The sequence below is a fragment of the Aquarana catesbeiana genome, linkage group LG03 (assembly GCF_042186555.1).
Source record: "Aquarana catesbeiana isolate 2022-GZ linkage group LG03, ASM4218655v1, whole genome shotgun sequence".
Taxonomy (NCBI): domain Eukaryota; kingdom Metazoa; phylum Chordata; class Amphibia; order Anura; family Ranidae; genus Aquarana; species Aquarana catesbeiana.
This window is the reverse complement of record NC_133326.1, coordinates 299091281-299117177: the sequence shown is the minus strand read 5'-3', so window position 1 is coordinate 299117177 and position 25897 is coordinate 299091281. Positions and strand designations below refer to the sequence as shown.

General features: G+C 40.1%; 1 protein-coding gene across 18 annotated transcripts in view; it reads right to left on the bottom strand.

The window, feature by feature from the left end:
• Nucleotides 1-25897, bottom strand: part of PPFIA2 (PTPRF interacting protein alpha 2) — a 544100-nt gene that overhangs the window by 161643 nt on the left and 356560 nt on the right. For 9 of the 18 annotated variants that reach the window (XM_073620222.1, XM_073620225.1, XM_073620227.1 and 6 more), the window contains 3 exons: nucleotides 23275-23499; nucleotides 21163-21309; nucleotides 10760-10894 (listed from right to left, as the gene is read on the bottom strand). In XM_073620222.1, coding sequence (XP_073476323.1) covers nucleotides 10760-10894; nucleotides 21163-21309; nucleotides 23275-23499 — 507 coding nt within the window. The remainder of the gene's footprint in view (nucleotides 1-10759; nucleotides 10895-21162; nucleotides 21310-23274; nucleotides 23500-25897) is intronic. The other 9 variants (XM_073620223.1, XM_073620232.1, XM_073620239.1 and 6 more) reach the window with 1 other exon arrangement.

Sequence of the window (25897 nt, the reverse complement as noted above, 5' to 3'; positions counted from 1 at the left end):
ACGTTTGCCTACTGGAGTTTTACTTTCTCTTAACATGACATTATACAGTGAGGATTGGATGACGTTGTACCATGTGATGAGCTTGATACATTTGGTATCTTGTGAATATAATACTTACCATTTTTATTAATAAAGCAATGTTTTTGGGATAATGCACTAGGTCTGTGCGCCCTCTCTTTCTTTTGTGGTTCCAGTTATCCAGACTCCCTCAGTCTTAAGAGGGCAGCAAGAGGTGGTGTATCCATAACAGCCAGTATGGAAGTATAGCCTACTTACATTGTGTGGACCCACTCCTAAGGGCAGGAGGTTTTTGTGTTTGCAACTATCTACAACATATTCCCCCCACAAGGGATTGACGCTTTTGGTGCCATAAAGGCCCTACTTTCACCCAGGACTCTATTAAGTGAGCAGGTTTAAGACTTAAAGGTTAAATTGGTTGCATTAAATGAAATAGAGTGTTAAACCTTTTCTGGACCTGTGGTGTTGGGGAACAGAAAGGAGTGGTCTGACACGAGTAGGTCATTCTCCTGCTCTCCACCTGCCTGAACCTGCAGAGACCAATTCAAGCAGATTCTGTTGATCTTGTGATGGTACTCATTACTTATATGTTGTAATCAGTTATTGGTCTTTTTGACTGTTATTTCTGTCTTTAGGGTTATTTGGCACAGTAAACCTTTTGCAAGTGGCAAGTTTATTTTACTGAATTCTAATGCTTTTGAAACCTCAGTAAACAATATTTAACTGTTTCATTTGAGTGTGTGTCTTTAAGTGTTTTTTTGGTCACAACAAGATGTCTAAACAAAGGGTGTCAAAGGTGTCGGAGGACTTACAAGGTAAGGCCAACCAGTGGGGTACAAATCCTTTAAGTGGCCCTCACAGGGGTAGCGCTACACTGATAAATATGAACAAATGTAAAGCATCTAATTACTAATTCCCGAGAAAAGAACAGATTTCAATGGCATGAACACTGAATACTTGTGCATGAAAATTGCCTTCACTTTGTGCTTGAAAGTGATGCACATTTCATAGTTACATAGTAGGCGAGGTTGAAAAAAGACACTAGTCCAACCTATGTGTGTGATTTTATGTCAGTATTACATTGTATATCCCTGCATGTTGTGGTCATTCAGGTGCTTATCTAATAGTTTTTTTAAATTATCGATGCTCCCCACTGAAACCACTGCCTGTGGAAGAGAATTTCACTTTCTACCGCTCTTACAGTAAAGAACCCTCTACACAGTTTAAAGGGGTTGTAAACCTACCTGTTTGCATTAAGGTGGAAAAACACCTGGCAGTGACCCCTACCCCCCCATTTTACTTACCTGAGCCCTGGAACGTGACCGACGGGGATGCGCTGTCTCTCTGCCCAGGGTTCTCGGCTCTTGATTGGATAGATTGATAGCAGCGCAGCTATTGGCTCCCGCTGCTTTCAATCAAATCCAATGACGAGGGTGCCGGGGGCGGGGGCCGAGTCCTGCATTCGGCCTCAATGGATGGTGAATGCTGGACTCGGGAGCACGCCTGCAAGGTATTCCCCCAGGAGAGAGCTTCTCCCAGGGGGTTAACTGATGTGGGGAGGAGCCGCGAGAGCCACCGGGGGACCCCAGAAGAGCAGGTTTGGGGTCACTCTGTGCAACACGAGCTGCACAGTGGAGGTAAGTATGATATGTTTGTTATTTAAGAAAAAAAAGAAACCTTACAATCACTTTAACCTCCCTGGCGGTATGATTATTTCAGATTTTAGGTGCTGAAAGCGGTACCATTATTTTGCACAGAAATTTGGTGTTTTATATTATAGGCCTGTAATTCTTAGGAATAATTCACTTAAATCTGTCCAAACAAGAATCTAGTAGACATCCCGGGTATGATAAAGTTTGAAAAACTAAAATAAAAAATTATAATATAATAACTATAAATAATTATAACAAATAATAATATAATAATAATAAAAATTATTCAATAATGTAATCAAATCAAAAACACTGAAATTTGCTCAGTTGCAGAATTGTCGCTTTTGTTACTTTTAGTGTTTGATGACGAATTTCCCCACAAATCACTATCGCTCAATTCTGCGAGTGATTCTAATTTATTATCGCTGTTTTCTAGCTGGTCTGAAACCACTTTTGATGTAAAGGGACAGTTTTGGTTGCTATGGACAATCTCCAGTTTCCAGGCAGAAAGAACAGTTTTTATAATATAAAACTGCATGCAGGACACTGGGCAGACCACTAGGGACAAAGGGGATGTGTAATTATTTGATACAGTACTGTAATCTGTAAGATTACAGTATACTGTATATGTACTGTGTGTTTTACTTTTTGAATTTGCCGCCGAACTCCGTCCCCGTGCGTCGCAACGCTCGCAGGGAATGGAGCTCGGCACTGTGAATCGAGCGAGACACGGCGGCTCGCCGATCACACAGCGGAGAGACATCGCAGGATACAGGGGACAAGGTAAGTAAACTCTTCCTGGATCCTGCGATGCGATCCCGAGTCTGGCTCGGGGATACCGCTTTTGGTATTAAAAATTCACCCCGAGCCAGACTCGGGAATACCGCCAGGGGGGTTAAGGTTAAACCGCTTTTCTTCTAGTTCTAGTGAATGGCTGCGTGTCTTAAAAAATTCCCTTTCGCGGAAAAGTTTAATCCCTACTGTGGGGTCACCAGTACGGTATTTGTACATTGAAATCATATCCCCTCTCAAGCGTCTCCTCTCCAGAGAGAATAAGTTCACTGGCCAGCATACTCCAGGTGCAGCTGGACCAGGGTTTTGTAGAGTGGGAGAATTATTGTTTCATCTCTGGAGTTAATCCCCTTTTTAATGCATGCCAATATGCTGTTTGCTTTGCTTGTAGCAGCTTGGCATTGCATGCTGAGTAGATGGCATTTATATTTTTGCCACCCAAATACATTATTTTACATTTTTCTACATTAAACATTTCTACATTGGCCATCCCATTAATTTGTTCAGATCTTCTTGAAAGGTTTCCACATTCTGTGGAGAAGTTATTTCCCTGCTTAGCTTAGTATCATCCACAAATACAAAGATTGAGCTGCTTATCCCATCCTCCAAGTTGTTTGAATAAATGAAATAAGATTGGTCCCAGGACAGAGGCCTTGGGGAACCCACTCTCCACTCCGAGTACTCCCCATTTATCATTACTCTCTGAACTCGCCCCTGTAGCCAGTTTTCAATCCATGTACTCACCCTATGGTCCATGCTAATGGACCTTACTTTGTACAGTAAACGTTTATGGGGAACTATATCGAATGCTTTTGCAAAATCCAGATACACCACGTCTACGGGCCTTCCTTTATCTAGATAGCAGCTCATCTCCTCATAGAAGGTTAATAGATTGGTTTGGCAAGAACAATTCTTCACGAAGCCATGCTGATTACTGCTAATGATACCACTGTCATTACTAAAATCTTGTATATAGTCCCTTATCACCCCCTCCAAGAGCTTCCATACAATTGATGTTAGGCTAACTGGTCTGTAATTCCCAGGAAAGTATATTGGCCCTTTTTTAAATATTGGTGCTACATTGGCTTTTCTCCAATGAGCTGGTACCATTCCAGTTAGTAGACTGTTCATAAAAATTAGGAGCAATGGTCTGCCAATTACTTGACTGAGTTCCTTAATGACCCTCGGGTGCAAGCCATCTGGTCCCAGTGACTTATTAATGTTAGGTTTTTCAAGTCTAATTCTAATTCTGTCCTTTGTTAGCCATGAGGGTGCTTCCTGTGACATGTCATGAAGATAAACTTTGCAGTTTTGGTTACTGAAGCCCCCCGATTCCCTCGTGAAGACTGAGGTGAAGAATAAAGTTAATACCTTTGCCATCTTTCCATCCTTAGTAACCAGATTCCCTTCATCATTCTTTATGAGACCAATATGATCTGACCTCCCTTTCTTACTATTTATGTACTTAAAGAATTTCTTTGGATTTTTTTTAACTCTCCCCTGCTATGTGCCTTTTGTGTTCTATCTTAGCCGTCCTGATTGCACCCTTACATTTCTTGTTGCATTCTTTGTAAAGTTGGAATGCTGATGATGATCCCTCAGCCTTGTATTTTTTGAAGGTCCTCTCCTTTGCTTTTATATGCATTTTTACGTGGAGTTAAACCACCCAGGACTTTTATTAGCTCTTTTAAATGTATTTCCTATTGGGATGCACTGGCTAATGCTCTTATTTACTATGCTCTTAAAGCATACCCATTTTTCCTCTGTGTTCTTTGTTCCCAAGATTTTATCCCAATTATTATCTTCTAGCAAGGATCATAGTTTAGGGAAGTTGGCTCTTTTGAAATTCAGTGTCTTTGTATTACCCTTATGTTTCCTATTTGTGTGATTTATACTAAAACTAATTGACCCGTGATTGCTGTTTCCTAAATTGCCCCGTATTTCCACATCCGTGATCAGGTTTGTACTGTTGGTAAGCGGTAGGTCTAGTAACGCTTTGTTTCTAGTTGGTGTATTTACCATCTGACCCATGAAATTGTCCTGCAAGACATTTAGGAACTGGCAAGCCCTAAATGAATGCACGGTTCCATCAACCCAGTCTATGTCTGGATAATTAAAATAACCCATTATAATAACACTTCCCTTTCTTGCCGTGAATCCAAATTGTGATAGGAGGTCCGCCTCCTCCCTCTGGTTAGGGGGCCTATAGCATACCCCCAGTATTACTTTCCCCTTAGTTTCCTCCCTTTGTAGCTCTACCCATAAGGATTCCACCTCCTCTCTTAGAGGATGCTGTAGCTTATTGTAGGAAACCTGTACCAAGGCAAATATTGAAGGAGAGGTGGGAGGAAGTCACTGGGCATGCACCTCAAAATGATACAAATAGAAGTCCTTGGCTCAGTCCAATGGCTTAGGTTCAGTAGCATTCCAAAGAAAGGGCCTCTCCCAAGGGGCAGATATCACCCAAGTAAAATAATTTATAAATAATTGAGCCAGAGGGAGTGCCAAACAAATGCTTCTTAGAGTCCAAAAATATTTATTTGATTCCATGAGGGACCAAAAGGAAAAAAGGCAGCTAAATAATTTCCCTTCATCAGGGAGTTAGTGCTTATCTAATGGACTAGCAAAGATCTTGAACGTATCAAAGCAAGAATATTTAGTGTGCAAATTTCTGTGTTAGTGGCAGAGCTGTTCTGGGTCAGTGTCAAAAGAATTGAAATTACATTTTTAATAGGATCAGTCAGCAATGGCTTGCCCTATATTGTCAAGAGGTTTTCTTCACTAACCATGCAAAAAAAATTAAAAATAGCATGGTCCAATACATTACAGCCAATCCCCTTAGCTTCTCCATGCTTGAAAGCAGCTGTGGTTGGCTGCTTCATGATGCTATATAACACTACTCTTGCCATGTAATAAAACCCACTGTGGTGAAGACAACTTGCTTTGCACGGACATAAAGTTCGGTACTAAGTGAAATTATTTAATTAAAAAAACTGAAAAGAACACATTCTTTGTCTACAGCAGTTGAAGCAATAGATGAAAGTAGCACAAGAAACAAAGTAAATAGAATAATATGTATTCATGTGTTTTATCAAAGTAAGTCTATTAGGGAAATTTACTGATTGCAGTACAGCTCTTGACAGATATATAGTGTGCATTCCAGTAAAAGACTAGGCCGACACTTCAGAAATGTCTTACATAAATTTACAGAGTGAGCTGTGATAGGTTTATGGGATATGTTTTAGTAGAAGTATTGATTGTACCTAGCTGCAAGGAAGAGCATGTGGCTTGTATGTATCTTTTAGAGAAGACATCAATAATATTTAAGAAGCTATGCTCTGTAACTGTTAACAGTAAGTAGGTATATTTCTAACGATACAAAATATCTGATCTTGGATAAAATGGCTATAATCTTTATATCACACAGGGAATAATAATGTATAGTTGAAATTTCAAATATTTCAACCTAACAACACACATTTTTTAAATGAATGGTTAAGGGGCAATGGGGGTTATTTACAAAAGGCAAATCCACTTTGCACTACAAGTGCACTTGGAAGTGAAGTCGCTGTAAATCTGTGGGGTAGATCTGAAATGAGGGGAAGCTCTGCTGATTTTATCATCCAATCATGTGCAAGATAAAATGTTGTTTTTTATTTTCTTTGCATGTCCCCCTTGGATTTACAGCGACTGCACTTCCAAGTGCAATTGTAGTGCAAAGTGGAGTTGCCTTTCGTAAATAACCCCCAATGTTTATTACAGTGTTCACTTGTGAATGGTCTGTTGCTGTATCTGACTGGTTTTAGTAAAAAATATACTAGAATGAAAAAAAATGTTGGTGATGGTCTAAATGCTAGTGCTTGACAGACCTTCATTATCTCGGTGAAAGTTGTAAAAGTGTGTGAAAATAGCACACTGAAAAATATGACTGCAGACTAGGGTTTTTCTTTGCATGTATTATTATTTTTATTATTATTATTGCAGGTATTTATATAGCACCGCTTATCCGCTTACAGATAACTAAAAAGATCAATGACGTCAGTGGGAACTTATCTGAGAGGCAAAAATTGCGCACTGCTCAAGGAACCTCTGGAGGAACCCTAGGGTTCCATAGAACCCTGGTTGAGAAACCATGTATTATAGCAGAGATATGCAATTAGCAGACCTCCAGCTGTTGCAAAACTACAAGTCCCATCATGCATTTGCCTCTGGGTATCATGCTTATGGCTGTCAGAGTCTTGCAATGCCACATGGGACTTGTAGTTCTGCAACAGCTGGAGGTCCGCTAATTGCATATCCCTGTATTATAGTGTAAAATGAATACATTATTACATATTCACCATTTTACCTTCTCTGTTTTTAAAGTGCATGTGTAACCAAAACTGTTATACATTTCTAAAGAGTAGGGAAGGGTTAAAAGCCCCAATTGGGTTCACAGTGTTTTTTATGCACATGTTCGCTCGGAATTCTTTTCACTTCCTGTCCTGAAGACACAACAGGAAATTAAAGGGAACCTTCAAATAATACAAACCCCTGTAAATTATTACTGTAACACTAGTGGAACAGTTGTCCCCACTGCATAACTAACCCTCACCTCTTCTATGCAGACAAATCTAAAATTTTGGATTTCTCCTAATTTTCTGTGATAATGGATACCAACACAACTAGAGGGGTGAATATCCTTTACTAAGTTTCCATTGCTGTCTAACTCTTCCTCACTCTATCCATAAACTAAAAAAAAAAGTTTTGCCTTTATATATACTTTCAATTACCCTGTTTGTATATTAGAGGCCATAGAGAGGTGAATATCATCAGTGAAAATCTTTGCTAGGTTTGCATTGCTGGCTAACTATTCCCCACTTATCCAAAACTAAAAAAAAAATAAGTTTAGCCTCTGTATACACTTTAATCAATGGCCCTGTTTTATATTATAGGTAATTTCTAAGATGTTCCTTTGATAAAAACACAGACTCAGATTTTTATCAATGGGACATTTCTATCCAAGTCTTGTGTACAGACCACTGAATAAAACACAGAGAAAGCAACAAATCCACATTTGCTTGTTGTGATAAATTCCTACTCTGCCTACCCACTTGCCCCTTTGCTAAAAACAATCATCTTAAAAAAACCTGCGTTAAAATGAACCCCCAACAAACAATTATCTTCTAATTACCACTAAAGGATTTGTAACCATGCAGAAGGTCACTAACTCAAGGCCATCAGCATCACAATTCATGTACTATCAGAAAGAGATACTGTAGTTTACTTATCAAGGACAGCATGAATTAAAAAAAAAAAAAAAAATCTATACTGTCTTAAACTGTCACATGACAGTTGCCTCGTGCACACGGTCGGATTTTCCGATGGAAAATGTTCGATGGGAGCCTTTTGTCAGAAATTCCGACTGTGTATAGGCTCCATCAGACTTTTTCCATCGGAATTTCCGTCGCACAAAATTTGAGATCTGGTTCTCAAATTCTCTGACGACAAAATCCGTTCGCGTAAATTCCGATCGTGTGTACACAATTCCGATGCACAAAGCTCCACGCATGCTCAGAATCAAGCAGAAGAGCTGCACTGGCTATTGAACTTAATTGTTCTCGGCTCATCGTACGTGTTGTACGTCACCGCGTTCTTGACGTTTGGAATTTCCGACCAACTTTGTGTGACCGTGTGTATGCAAGACAAGTTTGAGCCAACATCTGTCAGAAAAAAAACATGGATTTTGTTGTCGGAATGTGCGATTGTGTGTACGAGGCATTAGTTTACCTGAATAATATAGTTCTCACCATATACAACTCTAAAGGTCTATGTATAAAACATTTGCTGTGTGGATGTCCTAACTATTCAAAAGGGCACCATTAATTTTTTCTGTATTTTTTGTAATATAATTATCTTCTATGATTGTCAGTTCCAACTAGTGGCCATAATTCTTTTTTTTTTTCTTTTATTGAGGTATTTCAGGAAGAATATTGCATTATGGCCACTAGATGGAACTGATGATTATAAGACATTATATAAAAACAATATGGACAATTGAGTACTGCCCATGATACATTTTTTATTTGCACATCCAAGTTTTCACGACAAGCTTTCAGGATGTACACCGTTCTTCAAGGTTCAAGCAGTACTTATACACACATTTTTAGCAGAATGTTAACAAAATCTCTGAGGGAAAAAAAAAAAACACAAATAAACATACACAACAATAGTAAACTTGGATAGTTAGGCTACTTTCACACTGAGGCATTTTTCAGGCACTTTAGAGCTAAAAACAGCGCCTGTAAAGTGCCTGAAAACTGCCTCACTATGCAGAGCGCTTTTAACCCCTTTTTAACCCCTTCATGAGGGGGTTAAACACGCACCGCTAGCTGCGGCAAAGCGCAGCTCAAACAGCAGTAAAGCGTCGCAAAAACTATCGGCGCTTTATCGCTACGGCCCCCACCATCTCAGTGTGAAAGTGCCCTTAGTGAGCTAAGGCAGGCAGAGGGCTATGGACTGGGAGGGAAAAGGGGTCACAGAGGTGAGAGTGGTCGTGAAACTGTTAGTGATTTAGAAAACTGAGGTCCACATTTAGCCCATTATCCTTTATTTCAATAAGATGTATTATTCTTAGTTCAAAAAGTTTCCTTTCCTGAGTTGGTTTGAAGTTTTCCTTAAGAACTAAAACATTCATGTCTTCCAAGGTGTGGTTTGGTTGTGAAAAATTAGGTCCCACAGGTGTGCAAAAATCATCTTATTTTTGTTCCTTAATGGTGTGTCTATGTAAATTCATTCTTCTTTGTAATTTCTGTCCTGTTTCACCAACATAGGATCCTTGGTTGTATTTTGTTTTGCATTGGATGATGTACATAACATTACTAGAGCTACAGCTGTATGATCATGTAATATTGAAGTTCCCTTTTGTGTGTGTGACACCTTTTAATGAATTCATTTGGCTGCACAGTTTGCAGTGTTTTTTGTTACAGGGCTTGGTTCCTTTATTTGTGACTTTTTAATAAGAAGGAAGCTTCCTTCTGATTACATTATGTCTGAGGTTCGGTGGTTGTCTGAAAGCCAAGGGTTTTGGAATTTACTTTAAGCATTTCATCTGTTGTGATGGGTTGCAAATCTTTGATTATCTTTCTTATCCCTATTATTGGTGTTTTGTATGTTTTTTTTCTTTGCATTGGAGGAGATTTTCTCTTTGGGTTTACCTCAAGCAAAAACAATATGGCAAACATTCATGGTGTCTGTGTGCATGATTAAGACACCTGCACTATAAATGTTTTATACATAGACCTTATAAAGTCACAAAACTACCTTACAAGCTAATTCTAACTTGCTAATTTTATTTGTTTTTATATTTTTTTTAAATAATTAAACATTAAAAATAAAACTCTGTTGAGATCATTTTTTTACTTCTTATTGTGTACCATATGAACAAATTCATTTTCTTAGAGATTCACTTTAATGATACTTACCTTTTGTTGATAATGATGATGTCAAAAGTAACAGCATTTAGTTAAAGTACTAAAACACCCATCATATGCTTTGGTCCCAATTTAATAGCGGGCCCATTGTTTATACTAAACATTCTGTTTTTTTAAGAATATTTTAATACAAATATTGATTTCTGATTTTTCATTCTTGAAAATATCTAAAATACGATATTATGTTTGGTATACTTATAAAATATCAAAATAAAAAAGGTCCATGTCATTATATGTTATTTGCTCTTGAAAAGAACAATACTAACTCTAAATTGCCAGTAAATAAAAACAGGTTAAATTAAAAAAGAGATAAAATTCAGCACTAATAGTAATCAGCTGTCAAACTAGATGAATGTTTATTTGTAGCAGGATGGTATCTCATTTTCATTTATAAGGTTGCCTAGGCGAGAGATCAATAGTTACACCAACAATCCAAGACGTCTTACTTTTTATTAAAACTGTTGATCAAGCATTTTAATGTGAAAAGGGGGTACCTTACTGCTGTAAGATCATGTAGGAAACTGAGCAATGCTTGCTGAATATATAAAATTCTTCAAGGCACACATGCATAAATCATAAAATATAAAATTAACAAAATGATGAAAACATCTAATGTGCAAAGTAAGCATAAAACCAAGCAAGACATCTAACAAAGCTGAATGTAACATATCACAACCATAAACCATCTTTATAGTATTTTTTATTAGGTTAAATAAGCTAAACCCCTTTTAACTAAAACACCTACATGATTTGCTGCTATGGCATGGTAGAATGATGCATCCTTAAGGTGCATCCTTATAAAGAAATGTTTCACCTGTTCATTACCTTTGTAAGGGCTGCTATCCTTTGTGCCAGCTCCGCTTCCACCTCGGGCAGAGTCTCAGCTTTCCTCATTGTTTGCTGTAGTTTTTGTTCAGCCAATTCCAAGCGCTCCTGCAGCTGTCTGTTTTTCTCTTCCATCTATTCATCCAACAAAAAGAAGAAAAACGGTCATAATCAATTACTATTTTATGGTTGTTATTATTTTTTTACATTTATCACATGGTTGTGTAGCATAATGTATTGAACACTGTGTACCCCAAAGCCTATACCTTCCTCTTTGCTTCGTCTGTCTTCAGATTTTCTACCTTCCTTTTTTCCCTGCTAACCCAAAATCTCTGCCTCGACTTTTTCCCTTTTGTCTCAGGGCTTCTGTCTTTCCTTTTTCCCTTCTGTCCCAGACCCTCTGCCTTCCTGTTTCCTCTTTTTCTCCTACTCTAACTTTCTTTGTTAGAGCCTCTACCTCCCCTTTTTCTCCTACTGTCACAGAGCCTTTTAACCCCCCACCCCCATCCCTTCCGTCCTATTATCCTTTCCATCCCACAGCCTCAGACTCCCTTTTTACACCTTCCTTCTAACCCAGAGCATCTGCCTCCACATTTACCCTTTTTGTCAGAGCCTCTGCATGTATTTCTCCTTCCATCACAGAGCCCTTGCCTCCCATTTCCCCCTTTCATTTCCAGAACCTCCCATTTTCCCCCATTTGAGTGCTTTTGCCACCTTTTTTTACATCCTTACATGGGTCTTTGCCACCCTTATTCCCCTTGCTTCCTAGACAAAAAGCCTTTTGTTTGCAACAGCCTCCCCAGCACCCCCTAATACTTACCTGAGCCCCATCTGTGTCCAGCGATGTCCACAAGATTCTCAGCCGTCTGAGACTCTCCCTCCTGATTTGCTGAGACTTAGCAGCAGCGCCATTGGCTCCTGCTGCCAATCAAAGCCAGTCAGCCAATCAGGAGAGAGAGGGGGTGGGGCCGGGCTACAGCTCTGTGTCTGAATGGACAGAGGGAGCTGTGACTCGACTCAGGTGCCCCATAGCAAGCTGCTTGCTGTGGGGGCACTCCACGGGAGAGAGAGGCCAGGAGCTCAGAAGAGGGACTTGAGAAGAGGAGGATCTGGGTAAGAATAACATGTTTGTTATTTTTATTGAAAAAAAAACAAGACTTTACAATCACTTTAACTTTATTTTAGAGGATATTATACTGTAAATAACATTTTTATTTTGTATTCTATAATTCGTCCCATTTAAAATGACACTAAAATAATGTAATGTAATTTAACCACTTGCCGACCGTGGGGTGTCCTAACACGTCCTGGGTTTGTGGGGTATACCGGAATGATGCCTGCAGCTAGAGGCATCATTCAGATATTGCCGTTTTCAGCCAGCGATTCCCTACAGCATAAGAATGATCATAGCGGAGGGCCAGCCGCTTGATCGTTCTTACGGGCGACGAGAGGGGACGTCCCTTTGGTGCTTCTACCGACTCACCTCTGCGATCAGTGAGTTGGAGAACAGATCTGCTGGCACCGGATGTCCACCATAGAGGTTTCCGGTGGACCAGATGGCGCCGCCTTGGCTGGGAAGCCATGATCGTTTTTTTTTAATTTTTTTAAATTTTTGCCTTCCAGCCTAGAGGTGAGATGTGGGGTCTTATTGACCCCATATCTCACTGTAAAGAGGTCCGATCATGCCATATTCCTATTAAAAGGGATGTTTACATTCCTTGTAATAGGAATAAAAGTGATCAATTTTTTTTTTTTTGAAAGTGTCAAATTAAAATTTTTTATGAAAAATTAACAATAGAAAAATTTTTTTTTAAAGCGCCCCTGTCCTCATGTACTCGCACGCAGAAGTGAACACATACGTAAGTTCTGCCCACATATGAAAATGGTGTTGAAACCACACATTTGAGGTGTCACCGTGAACGTTAGAGCGAGAGCAATAATTCTAGCCCTAGACCTCCTCTGTAACTCAAAACATGTAAGCAGTAAAAATTTTTAAAGAATCGCCTATGGGGATTTTTAAGTATCGAAGTTTGGCGCCATTCCACGAGCGTGTGCAATTTTGAAGCGTGACATGTTAGGTTTCTATTTATTCGGCGCAATTTCAGCTTTCATATTATGCAAAAAAATTGTGCTAACTTTACTGTTTTTTTTTTTTTTAAAGCATGAAACTGCTTTTTTTTTTTTTAAAATGCGTTTGAAAAATTGTTGCGCAAATACCGTGCGAGATAAAAAGTTGCAATGACCGCCATTGTATTCTCTAGGGTCTCTGCTAAAAAAAACATATATAAAAAAAAAACATGTCCCCTGCCCCAGGGGACATGTATCAATGCAAAAAATGTTTTCAAGAACGGCCGTTTTTTCGGGAGCAGTGATTTTTTTAATACTTAAAGTGAAACAATAAAAATGAAATATTCCTTTAAATATCGTGCCTGGGGGGTGTCTATAGTATGCCTGTAAAGTGGCACATTTTTCCCGTGTTTAGAACAGTACAGGAAGTCCTCGATTTACAAACACCCGAGTTACGAATGACTCCTACTTACGAACGGCCTGAAATGCAGGCCACTTGTGTTCCACGCTGGTCTTCCACATTGGTCCTGGATACCTCCGGACACATCCCATACTGCAGTTCTCCATGTACTGCATGGCCAGAAGAGCCCCAGATAACATAACAAGCGCCTGGAACATCCCACATGCATGCACAGGCGGACGTTACACTTACAAATGCAGTGTTCTGACCGGAAGTTATACTTACAAATGCAGTGTTGCGACTTACAAACAACTTCGACTTACGAACAAACCTACAGTCCCTATTGTGTTCGTAACTCTGGGACTTCCTGTACCACAGCAAAATTATCATTTAAAACTAATTGCGGCTGTAATGAATTGTCGGGTCTTGGCAATATAGATAAAAATCATTGAAAAAAAGAGCATGGGATCCCCCCAGTCCATTACCAGGCCTTTTGGGTCTGGTATGAATATTAAGGGGAACCCCGAACCAAAATTAAAAAACAAAAAATTGCGTGGGGGTCCCCCTAAAATCCATACCAGGCCCTTTGGGTCTAGTATGGAAATTAAGGGGAACCCTGCGCCAAAATTAAAAAAAAAAGGCATAGGGGTCACCCTCAAAATCCATGGCAGGCTGCAGGAAAAAAGGGGGGAACGAGAGAGCACCCCCCTCCTGAACTGTACCAGGCCACATGCCCTCAAAATGGGGAGGGTGCTTTGGGGTAGCCCCCCAAAGCACCTTGTCCCCATGTTGATGGGGACAAGGGCCTCATACCCACAACCCTTGCCCGGTGGTTGTGGGGGTATGTGGGTGGGGGGCTTGTCGGAATCTGGAAGCCCCCTTTAATAAGGGACCCCCAGATCCCGACCTCCCCCCCTGTGTGAATTGGTAATGGGGTACGATGTACCCCTACCATTTCACAAAAAAAGTGTCAAAATGGTAAAAAAGACAATAGCCGGTTTTTGACAATTCCTTTAATAATAATGTCTTCTTCTTTCCCCCTGCTTCTTCCTCTATCTTCTTCTTCCCCTGCTTCTTCCTCCAACTTCCTCTGCTTCTTCCTCTGGTCTTCTCTATCTTCCTCCAGCTTCTTCTTCCCCTCTTCGTCCTCTGGACGATCCGCCTCAATGGGAGGCTTCCGCTGTGTGACGCTTCTGTGCTTGCCCTCAGTTATATGAGAACTGTCACAGAAGCGTCCCATGGCGGGATCCTTTCATTGAGGTGGATCGTCTGGAGGATGAAGCGGGGAAGAAGAAACTAAAGGAAGATGAAGAAAACTGGAGGAAGAAGCGGGGAAAGAAGAAGACCTTATTAATAAAGGAATTGTCAAAATTGTTTTTTTTACCATTTTGACACTTTTTTTGTGAAATGGTAGGGGTACATCGTACCCCATTACCAATTCACACAGGGGGAGAGGTTGGGATCTGGGGGTCCCCTTGTTAAAGGGGGCTTTCAGATTCCGATAAGCCCCCCGCCCGCATACCCCCACAACCACAGGGCAAGGGTTGTGGGGATGAGGCCCTTGTCCCCATCAACATGGGGACAAGGTACTTTGGGGGGCTACCCCAAAGCACCCTCCCCATGTTGAGGGCATGTGGCCTGGTACGGTTCAGGGGGGGCACTCTCTCGTCCCCCCCTTTTGGGTCTGGTAATGGACTGGGGGGGATTTCATGCTCTTTTTTTCAATGATTTTTATCTATATTGCCGAGACCCGACAATTCATTACAGCCGCGATCAGTTTTCAATTTTTCCTTTAGAAATGTCATTTTGCTGTGGTACTGTTCTAAACACGGGAAAAATGCGCCACTTTACAGGCATACTATAGACATCCCCCAGGCACGATATTTAAAGGAATATTTAATTTTTATTGTTTCACTTTAAGCATTAAAAAATCACTGCTCCCGAAAAAACGGCCCGTTTAAAAAAAAAAAAAAATTTCATTGATACATGTCCCCTGGGGCAAGAAACTGTTATTTCACCCTTACAGAAGAATTGTAAAGGTGAACTAACACTGTACATCCCCTCCCCCCTTCCTGTCCCCGCTGTACTTACCTCCAGAGATACTGAGCTGTCAGTGCCCACACTGACAGGCTAGCGGTCTGGGGATTTGAAATCCAAGTTTTTCTTCCTCTTCTCTGTGCAGCGCCTCCTGGATGGACCAATATGATTCTAAGTGGTCAGCGCCATTATGTGATTCTAATTGGTCAGCGCCATTACAGAGCATCACTCTGATCTTTCTCTGAGAACAGGAAGAAGAGTGAGGAGTTCAAATCCCTGGACCGCTGGACCAGCTGTGTGGGCCCTGGCAGCTCAGCATCCACAGAGGTAATTACAAAGGAAACTGGGTTGGGGTGAGAGGTTGTGTGCTGCTAGTTCACATTTACACTTTTTCTGTAAAATTTAATTAACACTTTACATAGTTACATCGTTAGCCAGGTGGAAAAAAGACACAAGTCCATCTAGTTCAACAAAAAAACAAATAAAAAAAATATATACTTTATTGACACTTGCAAACTATCTGCAAGTGTCATTTTACACAATGGCATACAAAGCAATTGCTTGGCTGACACATTGAGGCACAGACCAGAATTAGGTATGCAGATCAAGATTTAAACTTTATCCTTCCTGTCTTGTATGTTTGTACTGGGTCAACATTTAAATAAATCAAAGGCACAGGACCAGTATGACAGCCAAGCAACTGACATTTTTTGCATGTCGTCAGCAATAGCAGTCTTCCTGTTTCTCTCCGCACAAGTTTCCTTTAAAACTTAATGAGTTCACAGCAGCCAATGATATATCGCATTCAGGAGAACTTCTGCCATATGCTGGAATTGTCAATCCAAGTTTTGGTTATGATTTCTGTGTTTACCTATATACTAGAAGCATCTGATTTCGAAAGATGTGCATATTGTCCCGATAAAAAGTGACCCAAATCATGAACTGTACAAATTCAAACCATATTGTTTCAACTATAATCTAAATATTAATATGATAATTAACAGCTTCACTGCAGCTACAATCGTTTCATGTTATTGTATTTTTAAAGCATTAAAAGTGCACTGTAAAGATAGAAAAGATAAAAAGGCTTTCAGAAGAAAACAAAACACTAATAAGCTAGATGCTAGATCAGTAACTTTGAACGTTATTGATGTTTCAGCACACCTGGGACAATGTTTCCTGTCTACTGGCACAACAAAAGTAATCTGCTATAATTAAGAAATAATTAGACCAAAAATATGGACTGTAATATTACTGACTATTTAACCAGAACATGCTACAATGAAACATCAGCAATATCAATTACCTTAAAACTACACATATTTCGGGGCTAAAGTCAGTTACATGTATCTTAGTTAATAAATTAGATAATAAAAAAGCAATTCTAGTTTTAAAAATTATGGGACACCGTGGACTGAGCATTAGCTCACAGCAGTCTGACTGAAGAACTGTGATACTGTCACTTTAAAACCAAAACAACCTTGAGACAATGGGGTTAATTTACTAAAAGCAAATGGACTGTTCACTTTGCAAGGGAATTTTCTCCAGAGCTTAGCAAATAAGGTGAAGCTCTGCTGACTTTCACCATCCAATCATGTGCAAAAGATACTGTTTATTTTATTTTCCCTGCACATGATTGGCTTCTTTGCAAAGTGAAATTTCACCTCATTCACAAAGCTATGGGCAAAATACCCTTGTAAAGTAAAACTTCCCTTGCAAAGTGCACAGCCTATTTGCTTTTAGTAAATAAACCCTAATGGGTTTTCCGGGCATAACATCCAATTCTTTGCTTCCCCCTGGTGTCTCTTTCTTTTTTTTTTCTTATGCCTTATGTTGTCTCCTTTTGTCTCTCTTCTCAGTTTCTTTTTACCCTTAATTCTTTGTCTCTCCTGTTATAAAATCTTCTTACCTTCCGGTTCTCTAACTTCTTTAGCGTGGTGCACACTGAGCTGTGCATTCAGCACAAGACGTCAGTGCTGGTGAGGGAGCTTGCAGAGGTTGTATTGCTGGAGGGGGGGTGGACTTTAGTTCCTTTTTAATGAAGTCTGTGATGTGTGTGATGGAAAAATCTGGACAGCCGCACTCCGGATTGGAAAAGTGAAAAATAAAATCCTCTTTATTGAAAAAGTAATAACATGATTAAAATCCGTACATGGCTTTGTTGGGATAATGCAGCATAACCGCTAACGCGTTTCACGCTCCCAGGAGCGTGAAACGCGTTAGCGGTTATGCTGCATTATCCCAACAAAGCCATGTACGGATTTTAATCATGTTATTACTTTTTCAATAAAGAGGATTTTATTTTTCACTTTTCCAATCCAGAGTGCGGCTGTCCAGATTTTTCCATCACACACATACCATTGGAATAGCAATTGCCGGCACCTGGGGCTCTCACAATCATCCACACAGCGGAGGACGGGAAGCTTGAACCCGGTCACCTAGAGCAGTGGTAACTATCTTGTTCATCTCAAAAGTCTGTGATGTGCTATTTCTTGTCTGTTTATTTGAATGCAATCAGTAGCCATTAAGGACTGAGTTTTTACTTTGGGTTATTATTATGCATACCTCCCAACTTTTTGAGATGGGAAAGAAGGACACCTATCAGCAAAAGTATACAGGCATAGGACACACCTCTTGCATGCCCCCTTAAAGAAGAATTGTACAAACAAAAAAGACTGGTTAAACCCACAAGTGCTTTTTTTACCACTACTATTCCTTTATATTGGCTTTTGGAATTTACAAATGCAGCAATTTAGAAATCAAATGAAAGGTTTAGGGCTGGAAAACACTTTTTGATACATAAAAAGTGCATTTTTATAGCAAACTCTAAAGATAAGTCCAAAATGAAGGACAAATGAGGAGGAATGAGGGACAGAGGGACATCGTTCCAAATCAGGGACAGTTGGGAGCTATGATTATGTGATCAACAAAAGCAAAAGGGGTTGCCAAATTGCTGAGAAGGGGGGAGTGTGGTTAATTGGTGTGTTCTCTAAATGCATCCCAACTGGCTGCTTTTATCCCCAAACGGAACTGTGGTCCTTTGACATAGGGAATTAACTGTAGCTGGGCAATCATGGCCGGAAAGGTTCCTTAGATTCAGCCTCCGTTTAACTACTGAGGTTATAAAAACTTTAACATGCTGATCCCCAACTATTTTAATAATGATGGATAATGATGCAATTCTTTTACACTTTATATTACCATTTTTGTCTCCTGTAATGATTCAAGTTTTCCTGAGTTTGCTTCCAAAAGCAGCATGGCATCACTCAGTGTGACTATTAAATTGGCTCTGGTCTGCATATTGCATTTACAAGCTTCTTTTACCTGCCTAATCCAAAACACCCATTTACATGAAACATCAAATTCATGCAGTGACCTAGGCTGGACTCCGGGCAAACACTTAAACACACAAATGAAATGCATGCATGAGAGATGTTTTGCCTGTCAAAAGATCAAAAGATTTGTATTTCTATTACCCATTTATGAGATTTACACAACTCTAATGCCCCGTACACACGGTCGGACATTGATCGGACATTCCGACAAAAAAATCCATGGATTTTTTCCGACGGATGTTGGCTCAAACTTGTTTTGCATACACACGGTCACACAAAGTTGTCGGAAAATCCAATCGTTCTGAACGCGGTGACGTAATACACGTACTTCGGGACTATAAACGGGGCAGTAGCCAATAGCTTTCTCTTAATTTATTCTGAGCATGCGTGGCACTTTGTGTGTCGGATTTGTGTACACACGATCGGAATTTCCGACAACGGATTTTGTTGTCGGAAAATTTTATAGCAAGCTCTCAAACTTTGTGTGTCGGAAATTCCTATGGAAAATGTGTGATGGAGCCTACACACGGTCGGAATTTCCGAAACAAGGTCCTATCACACATTTTCCATCTGAAAATCCTATCGTGTGTACAGGGCATAACAGCCTGCACATCCTTGTCTGGCAGGACAAGATACCTGACTTTTCTCCACTGCAGTTACGTAATACAACTAGATCTTGTCCCTGACCCAAGACTGTAACTGGACAAAGAAGGAGAAGCAGCAGAATGGTAAGCACATTTTTTGGCCTCTTGTGTTGCTTTTCCTTTTTGCAATCTCAGCTCTACAGGAGATTTCAAGAGACTGATAGAATTTAAAGGCTGAAGGCAATTAAAGTGGTAAACCCAAAAGCAAATATTTATTATATTGCTGCTCACCAATTCTTTTACATGTTGGCATCATTAGTTTTCTGTTTTTAGTTTTTTTCTCTTTTATTTTCACCTAGCAATCCTGCCTGTAAATTGTCGTGCAGATGTAGCATGTAACACTGACAGGGGTGTTTCCAATGATAAGCTTTTATTAATTTATGTAAAACCTTTATTTCCAAAATGAACAAAACTGTTTGCTGTAACTGTTTAAAATGTTAATGTCAATTTGTTGGTGTATTTAAACCTGTTAACCACTTTCTGTCCAAAGGTATCTCTGTTGCTCCTTCATACAGAGTGTAGGCACTCTAATACAGGAGGTGTGTTACTGGCCAGATCACCAAGAGGGGGAAAAAAAAAACTAAAACCCAACCTCTATGATTCATTTTTCTTATTAATCTCTTTTTTTTAATATGTCTGTTCTATTACAGAGTACTTGTTATGACTATTTAACTATGAGATTATACCTATTTTGTAGATGACAATAATTGCCTCCTCCTGAGGAAGTGAAACATGTAGAAGACTGTGTCAAGATCTACATTTCGGTACCCCCTATGATCTCCGGGGTTCATCAACTTTCTGAAACCTCTTGTATGAACAATACACATTGAACATTTTGATTGTATATAGTGTCTTTTGTAATATTGTTTTAAATATGTCTCTCTATGAATAAAATGTTATTTTAATTACAATTTCTGCCTAATCCTTGGGTACCGAGATAGTCCAAATTCCTCCATTCTACCAGGGGCATGTTTGGGGCAGCCCCAGGTATCTCGTCTCAACACTAAACCATTATTGGATGATGGTACCTGCCCCTACCTTTAGATTAAGTAGATTGAGGCATTTCTTTATACTCTATGATTAAGCCCAATGTGGGTGAATGAGGCAAGAAGAGGTTCTGGACAGCCGCACTCCGGAATATAGCCTTTATTATAAAAAATCAAAAATACAAGCCACAGCAGAAATTGAGACAAATGAGCTGACGTGTTTCACACTTAACAGTGCTTATTCATAGCTGTGGGTGAAATCTGTCAGAGGGGTGAAACCAATGGGTGGGAATGTAGACTGAAGCCTGTCTTTCATTTACCTTACACTCAAGTTGAATTCAGTGTGTACCTGTATGCTATATTTATGGTTTGGGGTTTAATACCTTTATATATTTTTATTTCATGTACTTACACTACTTGCATTTAAAAATATATTTATTGATGTAATTATGAATACAGATCTACATATCTGCCTGGAGTTTAACTTAAGTTTAATCCAGTTTAAGCACCACTGGGATATATTTATGGTAGAATTATTCCACCCTGTAAGGATTAATAAATCCATGTTGTTTAAAAAGACCTTTAACAGATCAGAATCTGGCTTTACAGAGGAAAGTGAAAGGACTAGGAGGCGCTTCATAACGTAAAAAGGGTACATATAAAGTTTTTGTGTTCCGTGATATTTTAAAAATCTAAATGCGCTATTTGTTGTCAGCCAAGAAAATAGAGGCCTATTTTAAGTGACCCATGCAAAATGGTACAACTCTACCACAAGAAAAAAGAGGCCTATTTTAAGTGACCTATGCATCGGTACAACTCTACCACTTGTTTAAAGTAACAATTCAACACCAGAACTCAATTATGTACTTGAACAACATTTATATATTACAGGTAAAGCTGGATAAAATAAAGTATAACAATAAAAGTACAGAACCTGGCGTAATATAGCTTCTTTGTTCGCCAATTCATTTTCTAATTTGTCATTCATATCATGAATGGAAGTTGCTTCCCTTTGTGCACTGAGATATCTCTTCTCCAGAGTTGTGATACGCTCTTCCATATCCTCCTTCTGAGCCATAGCCTGAAATAAACAGAGCTATGTTGTAATACTGAATCACAGCAGGATAATGGATAAGGTGATTACACACACACACATAGTAGGGTCAACAATAGCATAACACATGGGATATTCTGATTGTTGTGAATTATTTACAAATTTTAAGTTTTTTTTTACATTCACTAAAAATTATATTGGCACATTATAGCAATTTTTTACATAACGCTGCCTGTTGTTTAAGTGCTGTGTACACAGATTGCTTCATTGCTCCACTGCCACCCTATGGTCAAAAGAAGGAACACGTTGGCACCATCAGTGAAGATGGCACAAGTGGCTGTGGAGCAGAGAATATTTCATATGTAATTGCTGAAATATGACAAATTAAGGGTTAAGTCTGCTGTGTATAGGACAAGCACTGCCACCACTCTTCCCCCAATAATTACACTTTAGGGCAAACCATATTATGCTCTGAGATTGAATAACATTTTATAGCCAAAAATGTGTTAGCTTTTTCATTTTTTTATTAGCACCCTTTCTATATTATATATTATATTATATATTTTTCTAAGTATATGTTGTCTGTGGAAAATACTGTAGCATTCAATAAGTACATTGTATGTATAAAGTTTGGACTTCTCAATCACATTGCATGGCTAGGTCATGTTTTGATATGGCATTTGTTGCAGTAGCAGACATTGTCTTAATTTGAATCAGAAAGATGCAAAAGGCCCTATAATTTACCTACTGAACCCAGTAATGCTTTGTCATGCCCTCTGCTGCAGATGATACACTGGAACCCCAATCAAGAGAAAAACAATTTTTAATAAGACACTGCAGTCTATAGTGAGACAAGGGACATGCAGCTAAGAGCTTTATTTCTCAATATGAGCATACTAAACAAGCCTCGCACTATGTGGACCGATACAATTACAAGTCGAGACCCTATAAGGCATGTTTAGTAAAAGATAAGACTGTGGATATTAGTAATCTTCGGTTACGAAAAAAAGTGCTTAACTGTTAAAGCAAATGCAACTCAGAGACGGAATAGCGAGAAAAGATGTTTTAGCCTGGGTTTAAACTCTTGCGATGTGGGAACTAGCGCGATTCCAGTGCGGGTTGCCGCATCGCATCTCCCCCCGCAGGCAGTTCACACTGACCTCTGCGAACCCCTGTAGGTGTCAATACAAAGTTAATTACACCCCCAGATCGGTTCACAGACCGCAGTGTGAACTGTGGATTCAGACAGGAATCGGATCGCATGGGTGTGAACACCCTTGCGATCTGACTCCAGTGCGGGAAAAAAAAAGTACCTGCACCTTTTTTCTGCAAATCCAATGCGAGTTCGCATTGCACAGACATTGTATATGATCGGCACAGCAATGCAGGTGTGAATCACATGCAATGTCTGTGTTCGCATATGTGTACTGTATGGCTAGGAGTGCTGGGGTGTGTTGGAGGATCTATTAATGCTGGCTGCTGGGGGATCTATTGTTCCTGGAGGGGATCTATTTTTGCGTGGCGCTCTATTGTTGCTGGGGAGATCAATTGTTGCTGGCGGGTAATCTATTGTTTCTGGGGGGTCAATTGTTGCTGAAAGAGATCTACTGTTGAGGGAGGGAGTCTACTGTTGCTGGCTGCTGGAGATTCTATTGATACTGGCTGCAGGGGGTGGGAGTCTATTGTTACTGGGGGATCTATTGTTTCTGGGCAAATCTATTGTTGCTATTGGGGATCTATTTTACTACTTCTCTTATTATTAACAAATTCCATTCAAATTACTTAGCGTCACAAAATGATACTTGGCTCTGTATTCTCTAAAATAGGTGCTACTGGGGGGGTGGAACCAAGGAACGGTGCTCAGAGGTGGGTAGGGGCGGAGACAAGGGCTGACTCAGAAGAGCGGAGTTCCTGCACCTATTCTCTGAGAAAAAAAGCTCTGTTTATAAATAAATGACTCGTGATGCCACACAAGACAGGACTAATTAACACTACCTCCCTGATGTCTCTCTGATATTTTGTATTCATTTCTTCTGTTTTTGTTAGTTCTTTTCGAGCCGACTCTGCTTCTTGCTCAACTTCTCCAACTCGTGCTGACAAGGATGATAATCGGTCCTTCATCTGGGTCATTTCATAATTCTGCTTCTCAAGTAGTTCTTGAAGTTCAACCATCTGACTGGCTTCATCATTAGAGTCTATAGAGCCATTTGATAACCTCTGCAGAAAAAAGTAAGAATGCAAAAGTTAAAACGTTAACCTACTTATTTTATTCTCATAAATAGGAATACAATTTTTCTTCTAAATTACAAAAAGGGGAAATTCCACCTCCCCCTTTCACATTTGGCACTTTATTTTTTTGGGGTGGGTACCTGCTTTTGAGCGAAAGTTCAGCCTCCTATTCAACCTTCTGTGACAGATGAGCCTCCTAAAATTTGTAGCTGCTGACTTTTTTTTTTCAAAAGATAACCGAAGAAGCACTTTGAAGCAAAACTAAAACTACAGTGCGTTGAAAAAGTATTCATACCCCTTAAACATTTTCCACATTTTGTCATGTTACAACCAAAGACATAAATGTTTTGATTTTATGTGTTAGACTAACACAAAGTAAATTGTGAAGTGGAAGGAAAATGATAAATAGTTTTCAAAATGTTTTACAAATAAATATGTGAAAAGTGTGGCGTGCATTTGTATTCAGCCCCCTTTACTCTGATAACCCTAACTAAAATCTAGTGGAACCAATTGCCTTCAGAAGTCACCTAATTAGTAAATAGAGTCAACCTGTGTGTAATTTATTTAATGTAATTAATCTCAGTATAATTACAGCTGTTCTGTGAAGCCCTCAGAGGTTTGTTAAAGAACCTTAGTGAACAAACAGCATCATGAAGGCCAAGGAACACATACATTTGTGGAGAAGTTTAAAGCAGGGCTAGCTTATAAAAAAATATCCCAAGCTTTGAACATCTCACGGAGCACTGTTCAATCCATCATCCGAAAATGGAAAGAGTATTGCACAACTGCAAACCTACCAAGACATGGCCGTCCACCTAAACTGACAGGCCGGGCAAGGAGAGCATTAATCAGAGAAGTAGCCAAGAGGCCCATGGTAACTCTGGAGGAACTGCAGAGATCCACAGCTCAGGTGAGACAATCTGTCCACATGACAACTATTAGTCGTGCACTCCACAAATCTGGCCTTTATGGAAAAGTGGCAAGAAGAAAGTCATTGTTGAAAGAAAGCCAAAAAGAAGTCCCATTTGCAGTTTGTGAGAAGCCACAGCAAACATGTGGAAGAAGGTGCTCTGTTCAGATGAGACCAATATTTAACTTTTTGGCTTAAAAGCAAAACACTATGTGTGGTGGAAAACTAACACTGCATATCACCCTGAACACACCATCCCCACCATAAAAAACATGGTGGTGGCACCTGTGGTTGTGTGTACCTGAGTATTGTGTGTACCTGAGTATTGGGAGTACCCGAATATTGGGAGTACCCGAGTATTGGGAGTACCCGAGTATTGGGTGTACCTGAGTATTGGGAGTACCTGAGTATTGTGTGTGCCTGAGTATTGTGAGTAGCTGAGTAATGTGTGTAGCTGAGTATTGGGAGTACCTGAGTATTGTGTGTACCTGCAAGTGCACGTGGTCTGCGAGTGCACATGGTCTGCGGGTGCACGTGGTCTGCAAGTGCATGTGGGCTGCGAGTGCACGTGGTCTGCGAGTGCACGTAGGCTGCGAGTGCACATGGTCCGCGAGTGCACACTGACTTTGAGTGCAGGTGGTCTGCGAGTGCACGTAGGCTGCGAGTGCACATGGTATGTGAGTGCACGTGGTTTGCGAGTGCACTTGGTCTGTGAGTGCACATGGGCAGCGAGTACCTGTTGGCGGCAAGTACCTGTGTATTCTCTTGTTGAGTACCTGTGTATATTGTATTGTTGAGTATTAGTGTCAGGAAGCTAGTTTTTAGGTAATTTGAACAGGGTATATTCCCCAATCCTCATTAAATTAGTAGGTATGATGCCCGGTGGGTGTGGAGATACGACTCGGTGTACACCTTGCGGCATGTATGCGTTCCTTGATCATCTGATCGAGGGCAAATACTGCTGTGCAAAATGTAAACACATTGTTTGCCCAGGTTCTGAATCTAGGGAAGCAACTGTCAGCACTGAGAAGACCCTCCATACTAAAGGAGAGCCGGGAACATACCCGGCAGGTGCCGGCAGGGGCCAGCACAGAGGCGCGTGGAGACAAAGACGTGCAGGCACTTGAAACGAGTAGATGGGTGACAGTCAGGAAGGATATAGGGGGAAGTGCCAGGGAGACCAATCCTGGGCTGGAGCATCCCAATAAGTACGATCCATTGAGTGACATTGGTGAAACCAGTAAGCGACCAGCAGTGCTGGAGCTGGGGGACTCTGCTAGCTGCCAGGGGAAGAACTCCTCCAGTAAGAGTGGGGGGGAAGTGAAGGGAAGGGGAGGGGTATGCCTATATATCAAGAATAATGTACAAGTGAATGATGACATCAATAAGGGAGCTAGGGAGGAGGAGGTGGAATCCTTATGGGTAGAGCTCCATTTAGCAATGAAGCTAAGGGGAAAATAATACTGGGAGTATGCT